We start from the raw sequence: 19,222 nt of genomic DNA, 5'->3' as shown, positions 1-19,222 counted from the left end.
TTTCGTAAATGAACTGCTTCGCGATTTCGATTTCAAAGGTATTAACATTGAGCGGAGTCAGCTTCCCGAAGGTGTTTCATCGACCACGTACGACCGGTGTTCCGATGTCTTTTAACGATTCTGCGAGTAAAACCTAACTCACATCGAAGAGGGAGAAAAAGCAGAACAGAAAGTAGAAGAAGAAGAAGAAGAAGAGAAGTGGAAGGTAAGAGAAACGAAGGGCAGAAAGAGAGAATAAACCGTGAAAGAACGATACTAGGTCACGAGGAACTGCCGCGTCGTGGCAAAAGGCTCGTAATTATTATTATTATCATTATCATCGCAGCTGCGAGAAAATGGATCGTTCTTTTTTCCCTTGCGCTCCCCGTGGAAGACAAAACGGCGTCCCGTTCATTAGCCTGACACAGGCGTCGCGTCGTTAGGTTAACGCCGCGTTCGCGAAGTGTCGTTTCACGCAAAAATTATGATATCGATGATAAAATTTAATTGCGTTCGAAGAACGGAAATTAGCTTCGTTTTGTAAATATATATTTATACCGGTGCAGTGATTCTAATTAACGAGCTCTTTGTTCGGAGCGATGCGTATTCATTAAAGGAAGAGAAATTTCACGAGGATGAACCGGATGGGTATAGCTTCACTTCTTTCCCTTAAACTCGGATCATCGATTATGCGGATTTTAGAATTTGCATCGAAGATATTTTATCATAAGCGCGGGAAAAAATACGAGTAAAAATTGCGAAGGAGCGAATACCAGAAGTAATTAATGAAATTACTCCGGCAGAGTTTGGACGACTGTTTCGCAGAAACAGTCTGCGGATACGGTTGCGATTGTTTAATTCATATCGCTGTTGGAAAAAGTTGCAACCAGGTAATTCTCGACTGCTTAACTAGGGTGAACCGACGGTTCTTTGGACCAGGGACCGGTATCTCACCACTTTCTTCATACTTTCCTCGATTCACAAGGGTAAAGAGATTGTACTTTTCCGTCTTTAAACATCAAATATTATTAAAATATGCGGCCTCGTTTTCTCGCTTCCGGTCTCGTTGACGCGATGGGAAAGCCCTGGGAAAAATATTTCCACAGGGATTAAGAGCAAGTCCTCTGGTACGTCTTCGGCTTCTTACGACATCTATCCGTGAAAATAATTAATGAGAGCGCCGGTGAAAGTCGATAAATTAGAAAGAAGACGGTCCTTTTTACGACCATCCGACAATATCTAAGCTCTTCAACGCGACTTGTTAACGTTCATAAATCTCCATCCGGTTCCGCTCGATTTTACATAAACTCGATTTCATTTCCTTCGAAAATTTCCCCATGTATTTTTTATCATTTTCGAGCGTTTCCCCTCCTTTCTAAATCCATTCTCGATTCTTGAAAATAAGCAAACAATTTTCAGGGGCGCGCTCGGCTTTTTCATTCGCGTTCGTATAATCGCGCGCGCATGTTTTTCTTGGAAACGTTACTTCATCCAATCGGCGGCGCTCTTTGGAAAACAATCACGAGCCACGAGAATCCCTGAGCGGACAGATGAAATCCCGCGGCAGCCGCGCGGCGAATCAGCAATCTCCTCTTTTCACGGTGCGTTCATAAATCTTTACGCGGGTTTATTCCGGCTTTACTCGCCTCCTAGTCGCGATTAACCTACCGGCCATTAGTGCGTCGGCGGGTGGCAATGTTTCTTTCACGAGACACATACCCTGCCAAACTGTCTTTCCGCGTGTACGACAGACCGGCGACACTCGTCGCAACGCTTGCGTCCGCCAAGGCATCCGATCGATACCGACGAATAATTGAGAGGAACCAGAATTTCCCTGCTTCCGGCTGTCGACCTCTGCCCCGCGAGATAATTCGCTGCACGCGTCGTCCTTTCCTCTCTATTTTTCTGTTTCGTTTCTGTGATTCGTACGGTTATTCATCGAAGTCTCGTATTTCGAACATAATAATGGAGAAACGGTAAGATTGACGAGAAAGATATACGTATTGAGGTCGTAAAGTAAAGAGTTAAGTGATGACATCGATCGATTAGCTGCACCTAGAGCCGTACGTACTTTATACGCACGCAAGCACTCGTGTCAGCTTTTTTGAAATTAATTCTTCTTGTCGTTAGTGGCTCGACGAAGTTTCAGAATACAAGACAGAATTGGATTATAAACGTTCCATTTTACGAAGAGCTCGTTCTTTAAAGGATATAGTGATGGATATACTAATTTTTTTCTTTTTTTAGACTTAAAGGAAGACGTATCGTCTTAAGCGAAATTCCACATCCGTATGTTCGCCGGAACACCTTAAATTCAAAAGCAAACTTTAACTCGTGACCTGATTTTACGATCTCGTTATGCCGCTTTTTGCTGACTATAATGAACGTTTCTTCGGTTACGGTCAACGAATAAAAATATTCAGACATATTGTTGGACAACTGGTTTATCGGACATTAGAGCAGAAGGGTACGCGCGACAATCGTTTGTCCTTCTATCGGAACGATATCGACTTCCTATACAACTTTATTTCACTATCGCTTCATTCTCTATTAATGTATTCGTCTATTGGTAGCAGAAGAGTGTTTAGGGAGTAGCGCCTGGTTCAAAGCCGAGAGAGATGCAAATCGATACATCGAGCCAGGCGGTTGCTAATAGCCATTTCGAAAGAAGAGTTTCATTGAAATTTTTATGCTGCATAACGGCCAGCGACAAGCAGAAACTTCATTATCGGGGGCTGTGCTGGTGTGTCGTGCGAAAGAATATCGTTGGAACTTGTTTCAGGGCTCGTTTTAACATCGTTTTTTCCAAAGTAATGCAATTTCTCTCCGATGGAATGCAATACCGAACGACGAACGAGCGTGGAACGAAAATTGCTAACAAAGATTAATTTTTACTCCTCCTTCGTTTCCCTCTCGTTCCGTAATATTTTTGTAATTCTCCCATTCTATAATTTTATGAAGCAACTTTCGTTCGAGATACTCGTAACACGATAAACCGTTCAGAAGTTGCGACCGCAGAAAATTTCTCTAAACGATTCATCGTGTCGTGTCCGACCATAGACGGTCCCATTCTACTTTCGCCCGAAAACTATCTGGGCTCGAAGGCGATGAGCACATCTCGACCGATTTACACTCGGCGCTAGTAAAATTTGATTAAGCGATTAATTATTCGATTCCCGGTTTAATTAAACGTCCCTGTCGTCTTTGTTCCACGCCTCTTTAATTTCATTTATCGCCCTGACGAGATGAAAGGGGGAAAGAGGCGGCATTCTTTTTTCTCCGTGCTTTTTCTCTGCCAGCTGGCACGGTAGGCGCGAAAAAACGAATGTAATCGCGAGAAAAGCCCATGGTTTAAAGGTGTCGCGGTTTTCAACGAACAAATGGCCCGGGGGGCCTGCAAACAGCGTTACAAACCGCGCGTACGCGAACGCCACGTGTTAGAACATACGAAACCGCCGCACGGCCGCCTATCGCCCCAAAACTTAGGGGAATGACTCGCCGCGAAATGGTTAGGCCAGCCGGTCATGAATTTGTATGAAGCTTTAGAGAGGCTGCGGATGCCCCGAAGCGTGGCTTCGCGGATGTTTGAGTAGAAATTCCAGCCTTTTACGATCCACACCGACTATGCGAGCCACGGACGAGAATTTCGCGAGAAACCGCTCGAAAAACGAGACAGCTGGGTGTGTCATGAGCGGAGACTTTAAGTGGCGGCCGCTGACGATCGCTATGAATTTGTCCGCGCTGAAATTGCGAACATTGCGAAACCGTTCCGCCATCTAACGCGATAGGATTTGATTTAAGTGGTGCTTGCGCTTTGGTGGCCCGAATGATTCACTTTGCAGTGAATGGCGTGTGATAACATGCAACGGGCGACGTATCGCTTACTATTTACTCTTTGTTATCGACGGGTCATGTTTTTTCTTACAATTTTTCTGTCTTATCAATTTTTAAACGACCGAAGTTAAAATTGTAAGATAGATAGTAGCGATAATTGTCTTCGACGATTGTGATAAAAGGCACGGAGTTAGAACGAACGGTCGTAGCCGACGCAACGAAAGATAAAACCGGGAAAACTAGTTAAAGTGTAAAATTATAGGCAAACGGGGATTAAACAAACAGCAAACGAAAGAGTAATGGAATATCGACGTGGCTTATTTACCTGGCAATATCGTATATACTAAATCAACATCATAAGCGTCTAGCGAGGGCCGGTGAATTTCGGTCGTATCGGCAAATATTGATTATTCTGCCTGTTAACGTTCACGCAACCGATAACAATTCGGATTTCTCTGACGTCGTGGCCACGCGAATATATCTGGGGTCAAGAGACAATATTAACCGTCGGTCGGGATCTATGCAACAGGATATTTTTTATTCTCCTTCCTCTCTCTCTCTCTCTCTCTTTCTGTGCTTCTATATCTCATCAGATCTTCGGATTGTAGTTCGATCATTCGACGATATTTCAATAGGCGTTCTGTACACATCGAGTCGCTACAACTTGGTTCTGCAACATTCATGCGGACCAAAATGGCTGGTTGGCTAATTGGACGGGAAACTGTTCGAACCGGCGCACGTAAACAAATTAACCTCCTTTCGGCCGATAGCGTTTGATCCGTCTGGACGTTCGATGAAAGACGATTCGCCGAAGTTTCTCTTCTCTTGCGCTTTGCGTTTTGGTGCAGCTTTTTCGCTAGGGAATTTAGTTTCGACAGGGACACTGCTCGGTATAGTGGATAGGACGATGGCAAACGGAACACTTTCAAATGGCAAACTACGAGCAAAGGTTCGTCAATCATTACTCGACATTTAATTACGTCGGATGGATGCCGGGACCGAGCGATATTGCGACGCGCGTCGCGACTCTCGGCCGCTATCGATACAATATTGACACGATTGCTATACATCGAAACATCGGTATTTATGTGTAAATACTCGCCAAGCGCAATAAATAGAATGAAGTATAAATATTGCGTGAGCGCCGTTTAATCCTGCGTCGCCCGGTGAAGCGTATGTATGTACACGAGTGCCATTCCGGAGAGTTGTAACTCTTCATTTTTCAAATGGATCGTTTTCCCGTGGTTCGACACTTGATCAACGCCGAATTTAGATCGAGCTAAAAACACTCCATATCCCCTTCGCCTTGCTTCTTCAAAATCGATACTCGTCTCGTACACTTGTTTCATCATTGTATAGATCGTATCGTGACAACCATTTTTATATGTCGTAAAACACGCAAATAGATATGCCAACGTCCGAAACAACGGATAACGTTTAATTTTTAACGTTGAAGTGTAACAAAAAAAAAAAAAAATAAAAAAAGAAAAGAAAGGAAGAAGGAAAAAAAATGGAAGAAAGAGTTTCATTTACATTAGAATTTAAACGTCTAACGTTAGATAAAATTACATTTCGCAGGCTGGCGGCGTTCATTTTTCTGCGAGGAAGCAGGCAACGCGCCGTTTACTCCCGGCTTCATTAAATACGAACAAACAAAAGTTCTTTTATTCTCTTAATTCACTCTGCAGCTTTCGAGAACCGGCTAGCACAGATGTAAGATAACTGAGCAATTTCTCACACGGTTCGAGTTGGCTTCCTTTCTATTGCACCGTCTGTTACACAAGTCTGCCATATTATGGCGCGTGGGATGGTCAAAGGACGATTAGTCTTGACACGATTATAAACCGGTTTCAGTAGTCGTTTGATGGACTTTCGGATGTGTGTACGCGTTCCAAACGCGTTGATGCGTGTATATTGTGTAGCGTCGCGTACGTATTTACGCTATAATAAAGAAGAAAGTCTTGAGAGCCAGTATCGCCAATTAGTTTGTCATATTTTTCTTCTCTCGTAGGAGAGTGTCTGTACATATAATCAATTCACTGGTATTCGACAAACGTTCAACGGACTTTTTCAAATTAAAAGCATTTGAACATTAAGGAGAATTAAAATAGCGGCAGTTCATTCGATCCAGCACTAACTAAAATTTTCTTTAAACCAACAAATTTTATACAAGTGGAGTTCTACTCTATCTACATGTAAAAATAACGTCGAAAGTTTGCAATAAAATATTCGAAAATTCTGTGACTATGTAGAGACGTGGTTCAAGCTACGAGTCCTTGAAAACGAATCTTCTATTTACGTCGTTTTATTCTAGCTTTCCCACTTATTTTTACACGTAAAATAACTTTTCATCCAATTGTATAACACGTTCTGCTGCACCGCGTACGAAATCAAATTATCTGCCAACGCTAGAATATCACTCTTACGCGTTTCATCTCTTTCTAACAATCTAGTCGATTCAATCCGAAAGAATCGCTTCCTAAAATCAAGTAAAGCTTCTATCTTTCAATCCACGTTTTCAGAACGATCTTTCCCTGATCTCTGTCCTCGGCAATGTTCCTAGAACTGAGCCCGATTTCTCGCCACTTTACATTGTGCCCACGTTCGAATGGCCCTGGAGGACCGGTCAATCAACATCCATTGACCCGTGGAAAACCTTTGAAACGGTTGGGTCTCGTTCCCTGAGCCAAAGTCAGAGGAAAAAAAAAGTTGCTCGCGAATTTGCGTGGCGAGTGTGTGCGAGCGAACGATCGAATGGCAGCCCCGATAATGTCGCGTCTCCGCTCGAAACGGGTTTCGCAGCGTTCTCGATTCGCTGGCGTCGGTAACTTTTAACGAGACTGTAACTCGCTGCGCGCACCGAATTTCATCTCCCCGTTGAACGATATTAGGTATGGGATGTCGCTCGTTATATATCGGCCGGATTTCCATGCCGACGAGCCACGTCAAAGTGATAGTCTGAGGCGATGCAGGACAATCGTGAATACCGTTGCATTTTGTCCACTTGCACTGGCAATTCCAAGTTTCCGCGGGATATCGCTAATTGCCTTGTCAAGGTTACACAGTTACGTTTGCACCGCGTATTTCTCATCTTTTGATATTTGATATTTTGCTCGTATAAATAGACGAGATTTGCCGAGATACTTTTGGAAGAGTGTAGCTATGTGGGAATTACAGCGGCTACGAAAGGTGTGTGTGTGCATCATTGTACGTATTATCGTATGTACACGCGGATTAATTCGGTTCAACTTAAATTTCGCATCATTTAGTGGTACTTTTCTTGCTACCTTCGTGCGATCACAGAAACGAAACGTAGAGTCTGATGGAAGCAACGCTTTATTGAAAAATAGAGATACAGGAAAAGATACTTTATACAGCGTCAGTAGATGGAAAATTGGCGGTAATTAGAAGATAGGATAATACAAGAGCATAGATAGATCCACTTATACATTCAACCACTACACTCGCTATGTTAGATCATAGCAACGATCCATCGTGTTTCGGATGAAAAACTTCAGAAACGTGTATTTTACAACATCCAAATTGCGTTAATCCATCGTGAAAAGCTTGACAAGGCTCTCCGAGTAACGTGTCCGATGCGACGTCCCTTTGCGGACCATCTTTTTCAAAGAGCTTTGAGCTTGAGGTAAATCCACTGGCAATGTCGAGCAAAGTTTCATTGCTGAAAGCGGAATTAACGAAAGAAGTTGACGGTAGAAGTAGATGGCCGTTCGATGACCAAGACAATTTGCCGCGAAAAAGGAACGAGCTGGTTCGACTGCGTCTTCGTTCATCGTTTCGATCAAGCGAGATTTAACGATCGATGGCGAAGAAAACAGCCGGTGTACATGACGGACAATATTATATTTTCTCCGTGACCTTTCCATCCAGCGTTGCCTTTTCTTGCCATCTTTCCCTCTTCCTTCTTTCTTTCGCTGTATTTATGACTTCACTTGGCGTAGTGCAGCCGCTACACACGCTTTGGAAAAGCGCAGACCGCTTTAATTAGCAGAAATTAGAGCGGAGAAGAATCCGCAACCAGAAGAAGAAGAAGAAACAGAGGAAGAAGAAGAGCAACACCTTTCTTATTTGGAAGCTCCGCCCAGGCGATTCATCCTAGCTGGAAGCTCGAAAGCTTTCGTACTACTTTCAGGTCTTTGCTCGGTTAATCACGAACAACAAAACGTTGACACGGCTTAACGAACGGAACTATCGTCTCCAGTTACCGAGTACGATGGTTTCACCGCTAATTATTTCGTTTCTTTCAAGTTTTCTCAAACGTAATTCACTATCCAGTCAACGAATGTTAACCTTTTTCGTATCTTTCCATTCCTCGAGAAATTCTGCTTGTTCTATGAGGATACTGTCAAACTTCTGGCCTCTCTTTCTGTTTATCGAATTGATTGAAGATTTAGGGAGAGAAACTTCTCTAGCCGATCTATTCTAATTCGATCAATATCGAGAAACAGCGATCATCGTTCATTGTTATTCGGCGAAGTTCCTACTTGAAGAAAATGCAGACAGAATGCAGCTTTCTGTACTATGAAGGACTGTGCAAGAATCGTGTCCAAGATTCCTATACGGATTCAAGCGAAAGCCTCGAATTCCAGCTACGATCGGATCGGTTCCTACGTAATCTTCCGGATGGATGATTCGGTTCAATCGTGTTTACTTGCACGAGACAGGATGATGTTGAATTTCCGATAATCCAGCGGGACCGACACTGGCTCGTGCCAATGCTACCAAAGTTACGAGCATCTTATCTTCGTGATACGTTCGAGACCTCCTTTTCCATCATTGCACGTTTGTTTCTTTTGTTTCTCTCGTTCGTTTCTTTTTTCCGATTGTAGTTTGTTTCACTGTCGGCTACCTAGTTTCGTTCATCAACGTCAGTCGTTTATTTTATCGGTCGGTCAATGTTAATCGTCCTATCAGTAATAATTTCAGCTGAATCGTTTAGATATTTTAATCTTGAAATACGGTTCGCTGTCAGCGAGGAAGAGAGAATATTCTGATGTTTAATTAAATTATTCGCTAGTATCGATTAACAGTAAATTGCAAGCAACCCGTTTGGATCGTGTTTCCTGAGAGTATCGAGAACAGAGCAGTACCAGTGGCAACGATGCCACGTAAAACGTCATCAGGCTTTTAGGCGAATACAAGTTGCAACCGATAGAGGGACGTTTGACCTCTCACAGCCAAACCACAGCAGCTCCGTCAGCCTAACACAGCGGTTGGTGCACGTGTACGTTACCCGTGGGCTAATGTCTGCGCCACCTGGGACATTCTGACATTCGGATGCTTCGGTGTCCGAGACGCCAGGACTCACGGTTCTTCCCGGAGGACCTCGCTGATCTATAGCACTGACTGGTTTTAATCCATCTAGTTTTACGATGACAGAGAGTCCACCAGGACTGTCGGAAGTTGGTCAACTTAGCCACGGAATTATCCCACGTAGCGGAACTAGGCTGTGCCACATTAAAGTTTTATCCTCGCTCGTATTACAGGTCCCGAAAATTCTAAACAGTTAAACGCAAGACACGGCCTCCTTCTTCCTCGTACGACCGAGAAAATTTAGCGCAAAATATCAATTCACGTCAACTTTCCCTTTATCTTTTACGAAACTAAACAGCACGAGGAATTAGCCGAGCACCGCTGACAGAGGATTCTGTTTAATCTTCCCCGAAAACAGCTACCGAGAATGCCACGCATCTTTAGCATCCAGTGAATATTTCATGGATATGCCATGTGCGCGCATAATTTTCACGTCGCCGCCACTGCATCCCGCTCTGTACCGCCCCTTGATTATCCCCACTCCTGGCCATTGCGCCACTGGCAGCCGGCCACGTAGCAGTAGCGGCGTAGCACCGCGCTCCGGAGTTGATTAATCTATACAATATTTAAGAAGCAGCCAGCCGGAGAAAAAAGACCTTCCGCCGGAGCTTTGTTTCTCTACCGTTTTTCTTGCGAATTCTGTCTAGTTTATCCGTCGTTCGCATTGGCACGTTTTTTTCTGTCGCTCTTACCGTGACGAGCCACGTGCACGTATCACGAGCGTATAATCGCGTTATCGTCCGTGAAAAAAAAGAACGTTTTTCGAGAGAATCGCGAATCTTTCGCTTTAATCAGATTTCAGCTTGCATATTTTACAAGGTCAATATCACGGTTGCTAAGGAGCGATGTAACGATCAACTTTATCATCGATATTATTGTCAATATTTAACATTCTCGAGATTATGGTATGCACTCTCTGGACGATCAATACAATATTGTCAATACGATATCGAGAATAATATCGACCGTCGTGTCGCTCTTTTACGACATACCTCACTTCGTCTTTTCTTTCATCGTACAAATTATTGCACGATCCATCGATCCATCTGACAAGTTTGGTAGTCGCGATTTCTTAGATTAGCTATCGGAAGCGGTGTATGCACGAGAGCAACCGGTCGTTATGAAAATTTCTCGGCACACAGCTTGTTTGTTCCCAGTTTGCACGAACATATCCGAGAAAATGCTGCGCACGCCGGCAACAGTCACGTCCGTGCAAACACGCAACTGCATTATTAATAATATGGCCAGAGCGAGAGAGAAGGAGATTACTATAGCTGTTCGCAGTCCATTGCGTTGGATCGCACGCGGCAAACCTACCTGGAATTTTCTCCTAGGTAATTTCAACCAACGACTATCCAATCTTAAACTTAAATTCCAAAAGTCTATTCTGACTTACTTCGGAAAATAATACTGTAGGGAGCGTGTACGTGTATGTGCGACGGTTCGGACGGCACCGGAGCCGTTACTGTCGGAGAAAGGTGAGAAAAGTAAGAATTGTCGGCGAGGAAACGTGTAACCGTCGCGACGACGCGATGCGTCGCATCGTATCGATCAGCTGATACATAAACCGAGGCAAATGGGCGAGCCGCGAGAATTAAGAATCGAGTCGTTGCAGAAACAGTTTTAAAGAAAGAAAGAGTTAAGAATTGCACGTTGATAATCAACGAGAGAAAAGTAAGTGAATCGTGATATTGTAAATTTTGAAACCGCTGAATTGATTGCTTGCTTCCTGCTTAATATAATTTTAATTTCAAATGAAATTTATCAGTCGTGTTCATGCTGTAAGAAAGTGTAGTTTCCCATTCGCTCCTGATCCTACGATATCGACGTTAGTAATAGCCAGACTTGAACAGCGAGGACAATGAGTCCAACTTTTGTCGTGGAGTTATTTAAGATACGTTGTTCGTCACTTATTTTAATCAGAGGGAAATGGAAGAGAAAACACTGCAGATGTTCCGTTTGACGACGATACCATACAGTTTTGAATTCTTAATAGAATAACATTGATATTAAAGTTTTATTCGAATCGTTTTCATTGAAACTTATTTGTAGACGTAATGGAATGGAAAGAGGGGCAGAAAAAGAGACAAGTTGGAATTCGCGTGAAATGGTAATGAGTAAAATTGCATGGGCGGCTAATTGCATTTCTAATAATGCGCTGGTAAGGGCGAGCTTATATAGTTTATTGCGCTTTATTACCGGACCAACTGCAACCGCTGGGAATTTTCCTACTGGATCTGTGCTGTTTTCACGTTGTTCTCAAGTGTGACGATAGTCGTTTATCAAGAAGTCAATAAAAATATAACGTCAAATATATTGCGTATATCATAGTCACGTTGAGAATGTTTTTAGCTATCATTTTTCCAGAATTTTAAAATTAAATTATTTGTAACTTTACTAGTTCCAATTACAATTCTTTCTTGTTATCCATAACTCGATCACGTAATTTTATTCACCTTCGTGATATCTTTTACTTGAAAACATCGTTATCAGTAAACAAAGAAGTGGATGAGATAGTTGTAACCATATTCCAACATTCGTTGGAAAACGAATGATAAATGGGCGAGCAGAATCGCAATCATCTACGAACGAGCTTTACGAGGCAACCACGGGAGTGCAATTTTTTGAGTATTTTACAAACGAAAATTCGATCAAATTCATACTCGATTTCGTCCTCTTTTTTATGCTTCCGTTCGCTGCGAGTAATCGGTCCGCGATTGTCTTCGTGGAAACAGAGGATGCTTTGAGCATAGCGCATGTGATGCGAATGGCCACCGCGAATAAAAAAAATAACGCAAACGGCGTATGAAATTTTCGTCAAACGAAATCTAAAAAAAAAAAAAAAAAAAAGAGAAACAAAAACGGGTGACTCATGATAAAAATTTATATAGCAAACACGTGCCAGTGAAATCAGGTGCGATGAGTGACTGGCGGTCTAAAAATAAATGCCTGGCATGCGAGATCGCGAGAACCCCGCTGTACAATAAATGTATTAGAAATTAGCCTGTTTCGTATCGCGAGAAAGCATCAGGGAATTAATTCACAATTTTCCAGCGTCGTTTCGCTCATGGTGTTCGCCCCGCCCCATAACTTTATACGATCTCGTATCAGGCGTGAGATCTACAAAACGTTCGTTATTAAACGCACTTTCGCGGCAACGGGGTCGCACGTTTGTTGAAATATTCATCAGCTGTTGTCGCTTTTAATCCGTGATTTATATCAGCTGATGTTCAAAGTCGTGTTCAATTAACGGGCACTAATCGCGATATAACATTTCGTCGCTGAACCGAACTGGAACGATGTTTATAATTTTGAAACGTCGCGATGCAGGATACGAACGACGTTCCGTCGGAAGTATAAGATAACGAAGCAGGACAATGACGAGGTAAAGCTCAGTAACAGAAATATGTACTCGCGACAAGCTTTGTTTTATTCGACAGTCACGTAAACCGAGGAGAGGAGTCTAGAGAACGGTGGCCATGCAAACGAGTAATTACCGTAATACTAATAATATGTCGGCGAGAATGGATTTACGTGTCCCATTGCATTAGGGAAATTACCGGAAACATTGCCGCAGGCTTCGTTGTTTGACGTGTAAAATCGATGACGAACGGAGCAACAAAAGCAACGGAATACTCCGATTCTGTTACTGTCCGCCGACATTACCTTCCTCTCCTTTCTCTTTCGTTCGAATTGATTACACGTACGCGGTACGCTGCGGACGAGACGTTCCCAACGTACGTTCGCGGCTATTTTAACGTCACGTTTGACTCTGAGGTTTAATCACCGGAAATCGAACATCTGTCCGCCGCTTCCAGTTTTAATGTTTATCAGTAGAACGACTCGGAACATGATTGTTTGGATTTCTGATTGCGCGAATATCGGGGACGTTGGTTTCCGACTCGTACGGAACCCGTAATCAGACGTTCTTCCGTCTGGGAAATGGAAACAGCTTTATTTCAACGATCGAACAAGTTGCTTCATTTATTTTCAATATTTTGAAAATTGTAGTTTCACAGTTTACGCTTATAGGTATGTACAGTGACTCGCGAACGTATTCGAGTGTTTACTATAGTAAAGCCTTTAGAGTTATATTATGCGCGATAAATGAAACATTTTGAAATTTCGTTGACATTATGACGACGTACGATCATCGTGATTATATTGACAAAATATCGAACTGATTTGAATGTATACATAGAGGCTACGATACATTTATCGCACGTGAACACTTGGATAAAAATGATTACGCGGTACAAACAGTGAATAATCAACTACTCAAATACGATGGTGTATTTTCATTTCAATGACTTCTATATTCGCTTTATATATAACGCTCTATACATACATGTAACTTTTATGTACGGTTTCAAATTCGTCTCAAATTTCATCAACGTAGTAATCGTGGTTGTCGTGACATATTATAGCGGCAGGAAAATTTCAAAATACGTCAACGTACACGTTATATCCATAAAAAGTTTGTACAGGTGTCCAAATACTTTCGCGAGTCACGGCATCAACGCGCAAATCTATTTTCGCGATAATTGGTGATTAATGTTTAACGTTTACACGTTATGCAAACGAGATTTTTGACGTTGTAGCATCGAAAACAACACGATTTTAAATCGAAGATGTTATAAACTATACGTAACAGCTCGCAATTCGTTTAATCTGCGCTAATTGAGACGAACAGCGGCGCGCGAATATTCGAAGAATCGCGCTTGAATAAATACAGCATTTCGTGAAATTTCCTGTTTCCCTGCGATTTTCGCTAATTGGTGAAATTAAACGGCCGGTCAACGAGTGGAAACTTGAGAATTACTTTCATTGCTTGTAAAGCATCGTTTCGTATAATTAACGCGAGGAGCTCGGTTCTCTCTATGAGGCACACGCGATTACAGTCTTTCGTCTTATACTTCGTGACACTGGTCGAGAAATTGTACGCTCACCTTTGTAATGCCGATTGATGCTTATACTCTGGCCGTCTTCTCTCTTCCACATCAGTTTTGGCGTTGGATATCCGTCTGCTTTGCACGTCAGCGTAATATTCTGGTTCTCACGAACCGCCACTGTGCTCTCGGTGGACAACGAGTCCAAAATGTTCGGTGGTACTTGGAAACAAATAGAGAAGCACAGAAGGTCAGTAGATCTAATTAGAAGCTGATAGGTTGCCTAGTTCGACAAACAAGTTCTCGAGGCTTTTAAGTATAAATATCGTTTGTCACGTCGGTGGTAAAAAGATCGCTTTTTTTCTTCCGTAAAGTAATTCTATCGAACGTTTCGCGATGGATTCTCGTTAAAGCTGCTCGGACGTCTTCGACGCACATAATAATGTAACAACAGCATGCCTTAAGTCGATGGAAGAAGATTAAATATGCTCACCGACAACTTGAAGGAAGCCGACCTGGCTCATCATCGGGTTCGTGTTCAGTTGGCACATATAATAGCCTCGGTCGTCTTGCTGCACGTTGTTGATGTGAAGCAGCCAGGTCTTCTGATTGTCGTGGGACACCGAGAATCTCGGTATCTTCACGACCACGTGTTTGTGAATGGTCAAGAGCATTTGACGACCTACGTGAATCCACGCCACCTGCGAATTAAATTGGATAATGTTCTCAGATCTTTCTTCGTCTCTTTTCTTCTACAGTGATACAGGCAAAAAGCTCTTTCTTCTTCTATTTGAGAAACTAAACCGAGTAAAAGCCATAACCGAGTTGATTAAATTTAAGACGATTAAATATGTTAGCGGTGAAGTTTCGGTCTTGATCACTTGGTCTCGATATAGTCGATATAATCGTTTTTCGACCGTATCAAAAAAAATGGACTTGCAATTTTTATTTGAAAAGGAGACGTGCATCAATTTATAGCGGTACATACGATCAAGTAAAAAAAAAAAAAAAGAAGTAAATTCGCGTATCAATTTCAGCGGCCTCGACTTTACTTGTAGCGATATAGTTCGAATACTTTAAGAGGAAATCCATAGTTTGCAAAAGAACCATCAACGGTATATCGAATCTCCTGATACACGAGCCAGAAACGAGCGATTCGTGCGACCACTTTGCGCGCGAAATCTTTCAAATTTCCGCTCGTCAATGGGTCGCGATCCATCGGATGCTCTACAAGTGGAGGAACCCGATGCGGGGAACAAGCTGGGAACAACCGAAGAGAGAAAGAAGATGGCCAGCGCCGGGTTGCGCCGCAACGACACGCTGCGCAACCCTCTCTGCATCAGAAATGCTATGAACTGTTGAGGTGGTTACCACTTTTAAGAAAACTCTACATCCGGTCTTTTTAGTTTTCTCAAGCACCGATGTCATCGACAACGTGTAAACAAAAGACTGCGACGAAGACAGACCATAAACAGTAGACAGGCGACGTTGGCTTCGGGGTTTTCGGTTATTGGGTAACACAGCTAGCGTGTGGATCTGGACCAGCTCAAATTGTATTCTTACTTATAATTACACTTCTATTTAAATATATTTTTTGCCTTACAATTTATCCATGAGTTTTCTCTGTTTACACATCGAATAACCTCAACATGAACAAACATTATTACGACCGTATTTTACGCTCGGCTGGACTAGCGTTCCCCTAACTAAGCTCATTCCACGACAAAGCTTATGCACTTTCGAGGATTTCTGGGTTAAACTGGCTGCCCTCCCATTCGCCGTGCTCTCCTGCCACGCTACTTCTTCTTTTTCATTTCCTTGCCAACACTCGAGAACGCTTCGTTGCACGAAAGCGCCACTTTTCCTTGTTTTTGCTTTTCCACCTCTTTCCTTCTTCGCCTTTGTTTCTCGATATACATTTAGTCGTATCTCCGTACGAAGGTAACGTTCTAACAACTCTCGGCTTCTTCGTTTTTGACGAATCACCTTCGTCACACGGACGAAGTTGTGTCTCTTTTCTCGTGGCACGATCGGTCCATCGCTCTGGTTCATTGGAAATTTATTCGAAGAACGTCTTTGTGACGAAGAACGACAGATTTCTAATCGATTTTATGACATAAACCAGCCAGATATAAACAGATTCTACGCTCCTTTTTCCTGTTTCTGGTCCCTTCTCATCTCATTTGAGAGTAGGAGGGAGTCGAATGCTCCAAGAGGCGACGGTTCCCTCTATTTGTAAGGGAAACTATTCGGAAGACATTGTCCAAGTCGCACTGATTATTTTCTTTTATCTTTCCTGGAGAATACTTGCTCGCATAATTACGTAACAAGCGTACCATGCCAGGGGAATTAAGCGACTCGACGAGAGGCAGATCATTCGACGATTCAAACTCGTGCAACAGAATTTGAAACTTTGCTAATTGTTCTCGAAAGAATGCTTCGGTAGAATCGTTCCTTTCGTAGTCAGACACAAACTACTCGATCTTAGCAAATAATTAAAGCAACCGACCAAGACTTTGTTCGATTGCAACGATTTTTAAAAACACCTCTGAGCATTTCGTCTGAAAACTTCCGAAACACGAACATAGATTAAAAACATACGACTAGGAAATTACGCAGAAATTGTCTCTACGCTAAACATCGATCAAAGCGGATGGCTCGATTCGTTGATTTAATTTATCGAAAGGATCAAAGGAGCGCAGACGAGGCAGCTAACAACCGCTTGGAGGAACGCCATATCGAGGAAGATTAAAGCTTAGTTGAAATCGGTTAATCCTTAGTTTCCAGTGTAGTCATATACGTCGTTCTTTACATCCAACGTACCTCGTATTCCATCATATCGAAACTTCCACCGGTAGTCTCCTCCATCTCCCTTTATAATCACGTCGTCATTAACCGCGTTCCTTTCCAAATGAATCATTCAAACTCATTAATCATCTACTACGCTACCATTTCATACGAAATATCGTTCGTTCTAAACCGATTATTAAAGGATCAAAGGTACAGTTACTGACCAAAATTTGGTCGCAATCCCGGGCGATGGATCGTGAAAACTGAATGGCGCTCGATCGAGAAAACGAGAGCCGGCTCTCTGATGCGCAAAGGTAGCTGCCGGCGTTATATTGGCCTTTAAACGATCTCGAGGTAAAGCTCGCGCCGCTTGCGGCCTCGATTGAAATCCCTGGCACTGGTTCAAAGTCAAGCTCAACTGCCGCCGCGATACTGGCAACTGACGCTTTATATCGCGAGGAAAAAGCGTTATGTCGGTAGCGGCGAGTTTTTGTAGCGGTCAACCTGTTTAAGAAACTTCGATCGATTTTGCCTCTTCGTTTTTTCTTTTCTTTTTTTTTTTTAAGTGGGTATTGCTTTTGTGGAAGTTTCTTGGTAAACACCAATGTTTCTACCCCTTTTTTTTTTGTAAAGGTAGCGATACTAAATTTTAGAGATATTTTACAAACTATTTGTCGACGTTTATTGAACTGGAAACAATTTTTAGAAAGTTCCTCCTTTTGTGTTTGATGTTTTCAGTAACGGCTATCCTGTGAGTAGGATTCGACACTTTCATCTTGAACAGAAATCAACGGTGCAGGCTGCTCGCGCTTGTTGCTATCTATCGACAGTCACGCGGATGATTCAGTGCAATATAGATCGACGCGTTCATCGTGCTGGCCCGATCACTTTTGGGTTCGTGTGCCAGCGGCTGTCAACCAAATCGAGTTTTTTTGTACTCCGAAATGACCGGCACGTATAAAACCGATAAAAGGTGACGGGAAAAGGAATAAACGCAACTCGTCAAAAATGAAAAAAAAAAGGGAGGGAAAAACACGCTTCAAAAATGGAAGAGAAATAATTTTTTTCAATTTCACGGGAAACATTTTTTTAAAACCGAGTCGATGGTTGTTCACCGATTCCGATCTAATTTCTCGCCACTTAAATATCGTTTACAACCTTCTTGCTCCACTCCCGACTCAAGGCTTGTACGTAATAAACGTAATTAAAGACGCGTTCCGTTGCTAGAACATACAGTGGCTACGGAAAATATTCGCCGCAGGTTTTATATTTCATTTTCATGGTATCAAATTTTCGTAGTCATACGAGAAAGTACCATTAACTGATGCAAAATTTAATGTACTTGGAGCTAATTTAATTACTACGTAAATGCTGTACAATGAATACAACGGTGTGCCGATACTTCCTTCAACCATTGTGTTTTCAACATTCGGTCGTCACTATTTTGTGTCTTTTAGATTAACATTAACCATCGATGATATGTCCTGAAACCATCCGGAACGCGGTTCACTCGTCTCATCACGGTCCAGTTTCGAATGACAGCAATTACTCGGCGACCGTAGTTGTTGGTAGCTCGGAAGCAGGACGAGTCACGTGCCATCTTAATGTTACAAACTCTCTACGGAATCTACGCTTGTCTCGCTTTAAATACGTGCTTCGTCAGTCGTCTACAGTCTACAATACCGACGTGCCGTTGACAGTCACAACGAATCTCCATTTGACCAGCTGAAACGTTCCAGCTGAATATAAACGTGATCTCTTGGCCGTAAATGTCAGCCAATTACTCAGTTCATTTATACGAACCGGTCGATAACCTACATAATTATCATCTTGCCAAGGAACTCGGTTTCAGTTCGTCAAATTCAGATTGTGTAGAATTTAGCAACATCTTCGTTCATCCTTTTGGAAAGCAGACGTCGTTATCCAGCGTGACTCTTCGTAAATCCTTCGGAATTTGATTCGAATTCCAGCGAAAGGGGTGTGTTAAAGGGAATTCTAAAGCGCTGTCGTCCGAGATCCTATCTGCAACGAAGATGAGGCGCATTTTCGAGGAAGGACATTAGCATTAACCCGTTGCTCTTCACCATCTACATACTTCTTTTTTTACGCACGCTCGATAATCAACAGCGTGGCTCTAAATTTTTTCCGGCAAGTAATAACCCTCCGAGAAAATTCTCAGCCTCGTAAACGATACTCGTTCGCTCTCGTTCGAGAGTCGTTACAGTGGCTGTAACGGGTGCGCGTTGCTGCAAGGTGAAATTCGAAAGTGCTGCAGCCCAGGGTTGGTTAAGAAGAAACGAGGAGGAAGAAAAGACGAGAAGAAAGAGTAAATTGAGAAGAGCCAGGGGGAAGTTGGTCAGAAACGAACATGGTGAACTTTTGGGAACTGAGGCTGG

The 19,222-nt window shown here is 42.7% G+C and overlaps 1 protein-coding gene across 2 annotated transcripts in view; it reads right to left on the bottom strand.

Annotated features, from left to right (window-relative positions):
• Nucleotides 1-19,222, bottom strand: part of LOC117212420 (lachesin-like) — an 81,288-nt gene that overhangs the window by 50,997 nt on the left and 11,069 nt on the right. For both annotated transcript variants that reach the window (XM_033457248.1, XM_033457249.1), the window contains exons 2-3: nucleotides 14,530-14,737; nucleotides 14,097-14,258 (exon numbers count right to left, since the gene is read on the bottom strand). In XM_033457248.1, the coding sequence (XP_033313139.1) occupies nucleotides 14,097-14,258; nucleotides 14,530-14,737 (370 nt within the window). The remainder of the gene's footprint in view (nucleotides 1-14,096; nucleotides 14,259-14,529; nucleotides 14,738-19,222) is intronic.

This window comes from Bombus bifarius, unplaced genomic scaffold (genome assembly GCF_011952205.1).
Source record: "Bombus bifarius isolate JDL3187 unplaced genomic scaffold, Bbif_JDL3187 scf7180000008296, whole genome shotgun sequence".
In the NCBI taxonomy this organism is placed as follows: domain Eukaryota; kingdom Metazoa; phylum Arthropoda; class Insecta; order Hymenoptera; family Apidae; genus Bombus; species Bombus bifarius.
The sequence above is the reverse complement of the archived record's forward strand: the minus strand, read 5'-3'. Positions and strand labels throughout refer to the sequence as shown.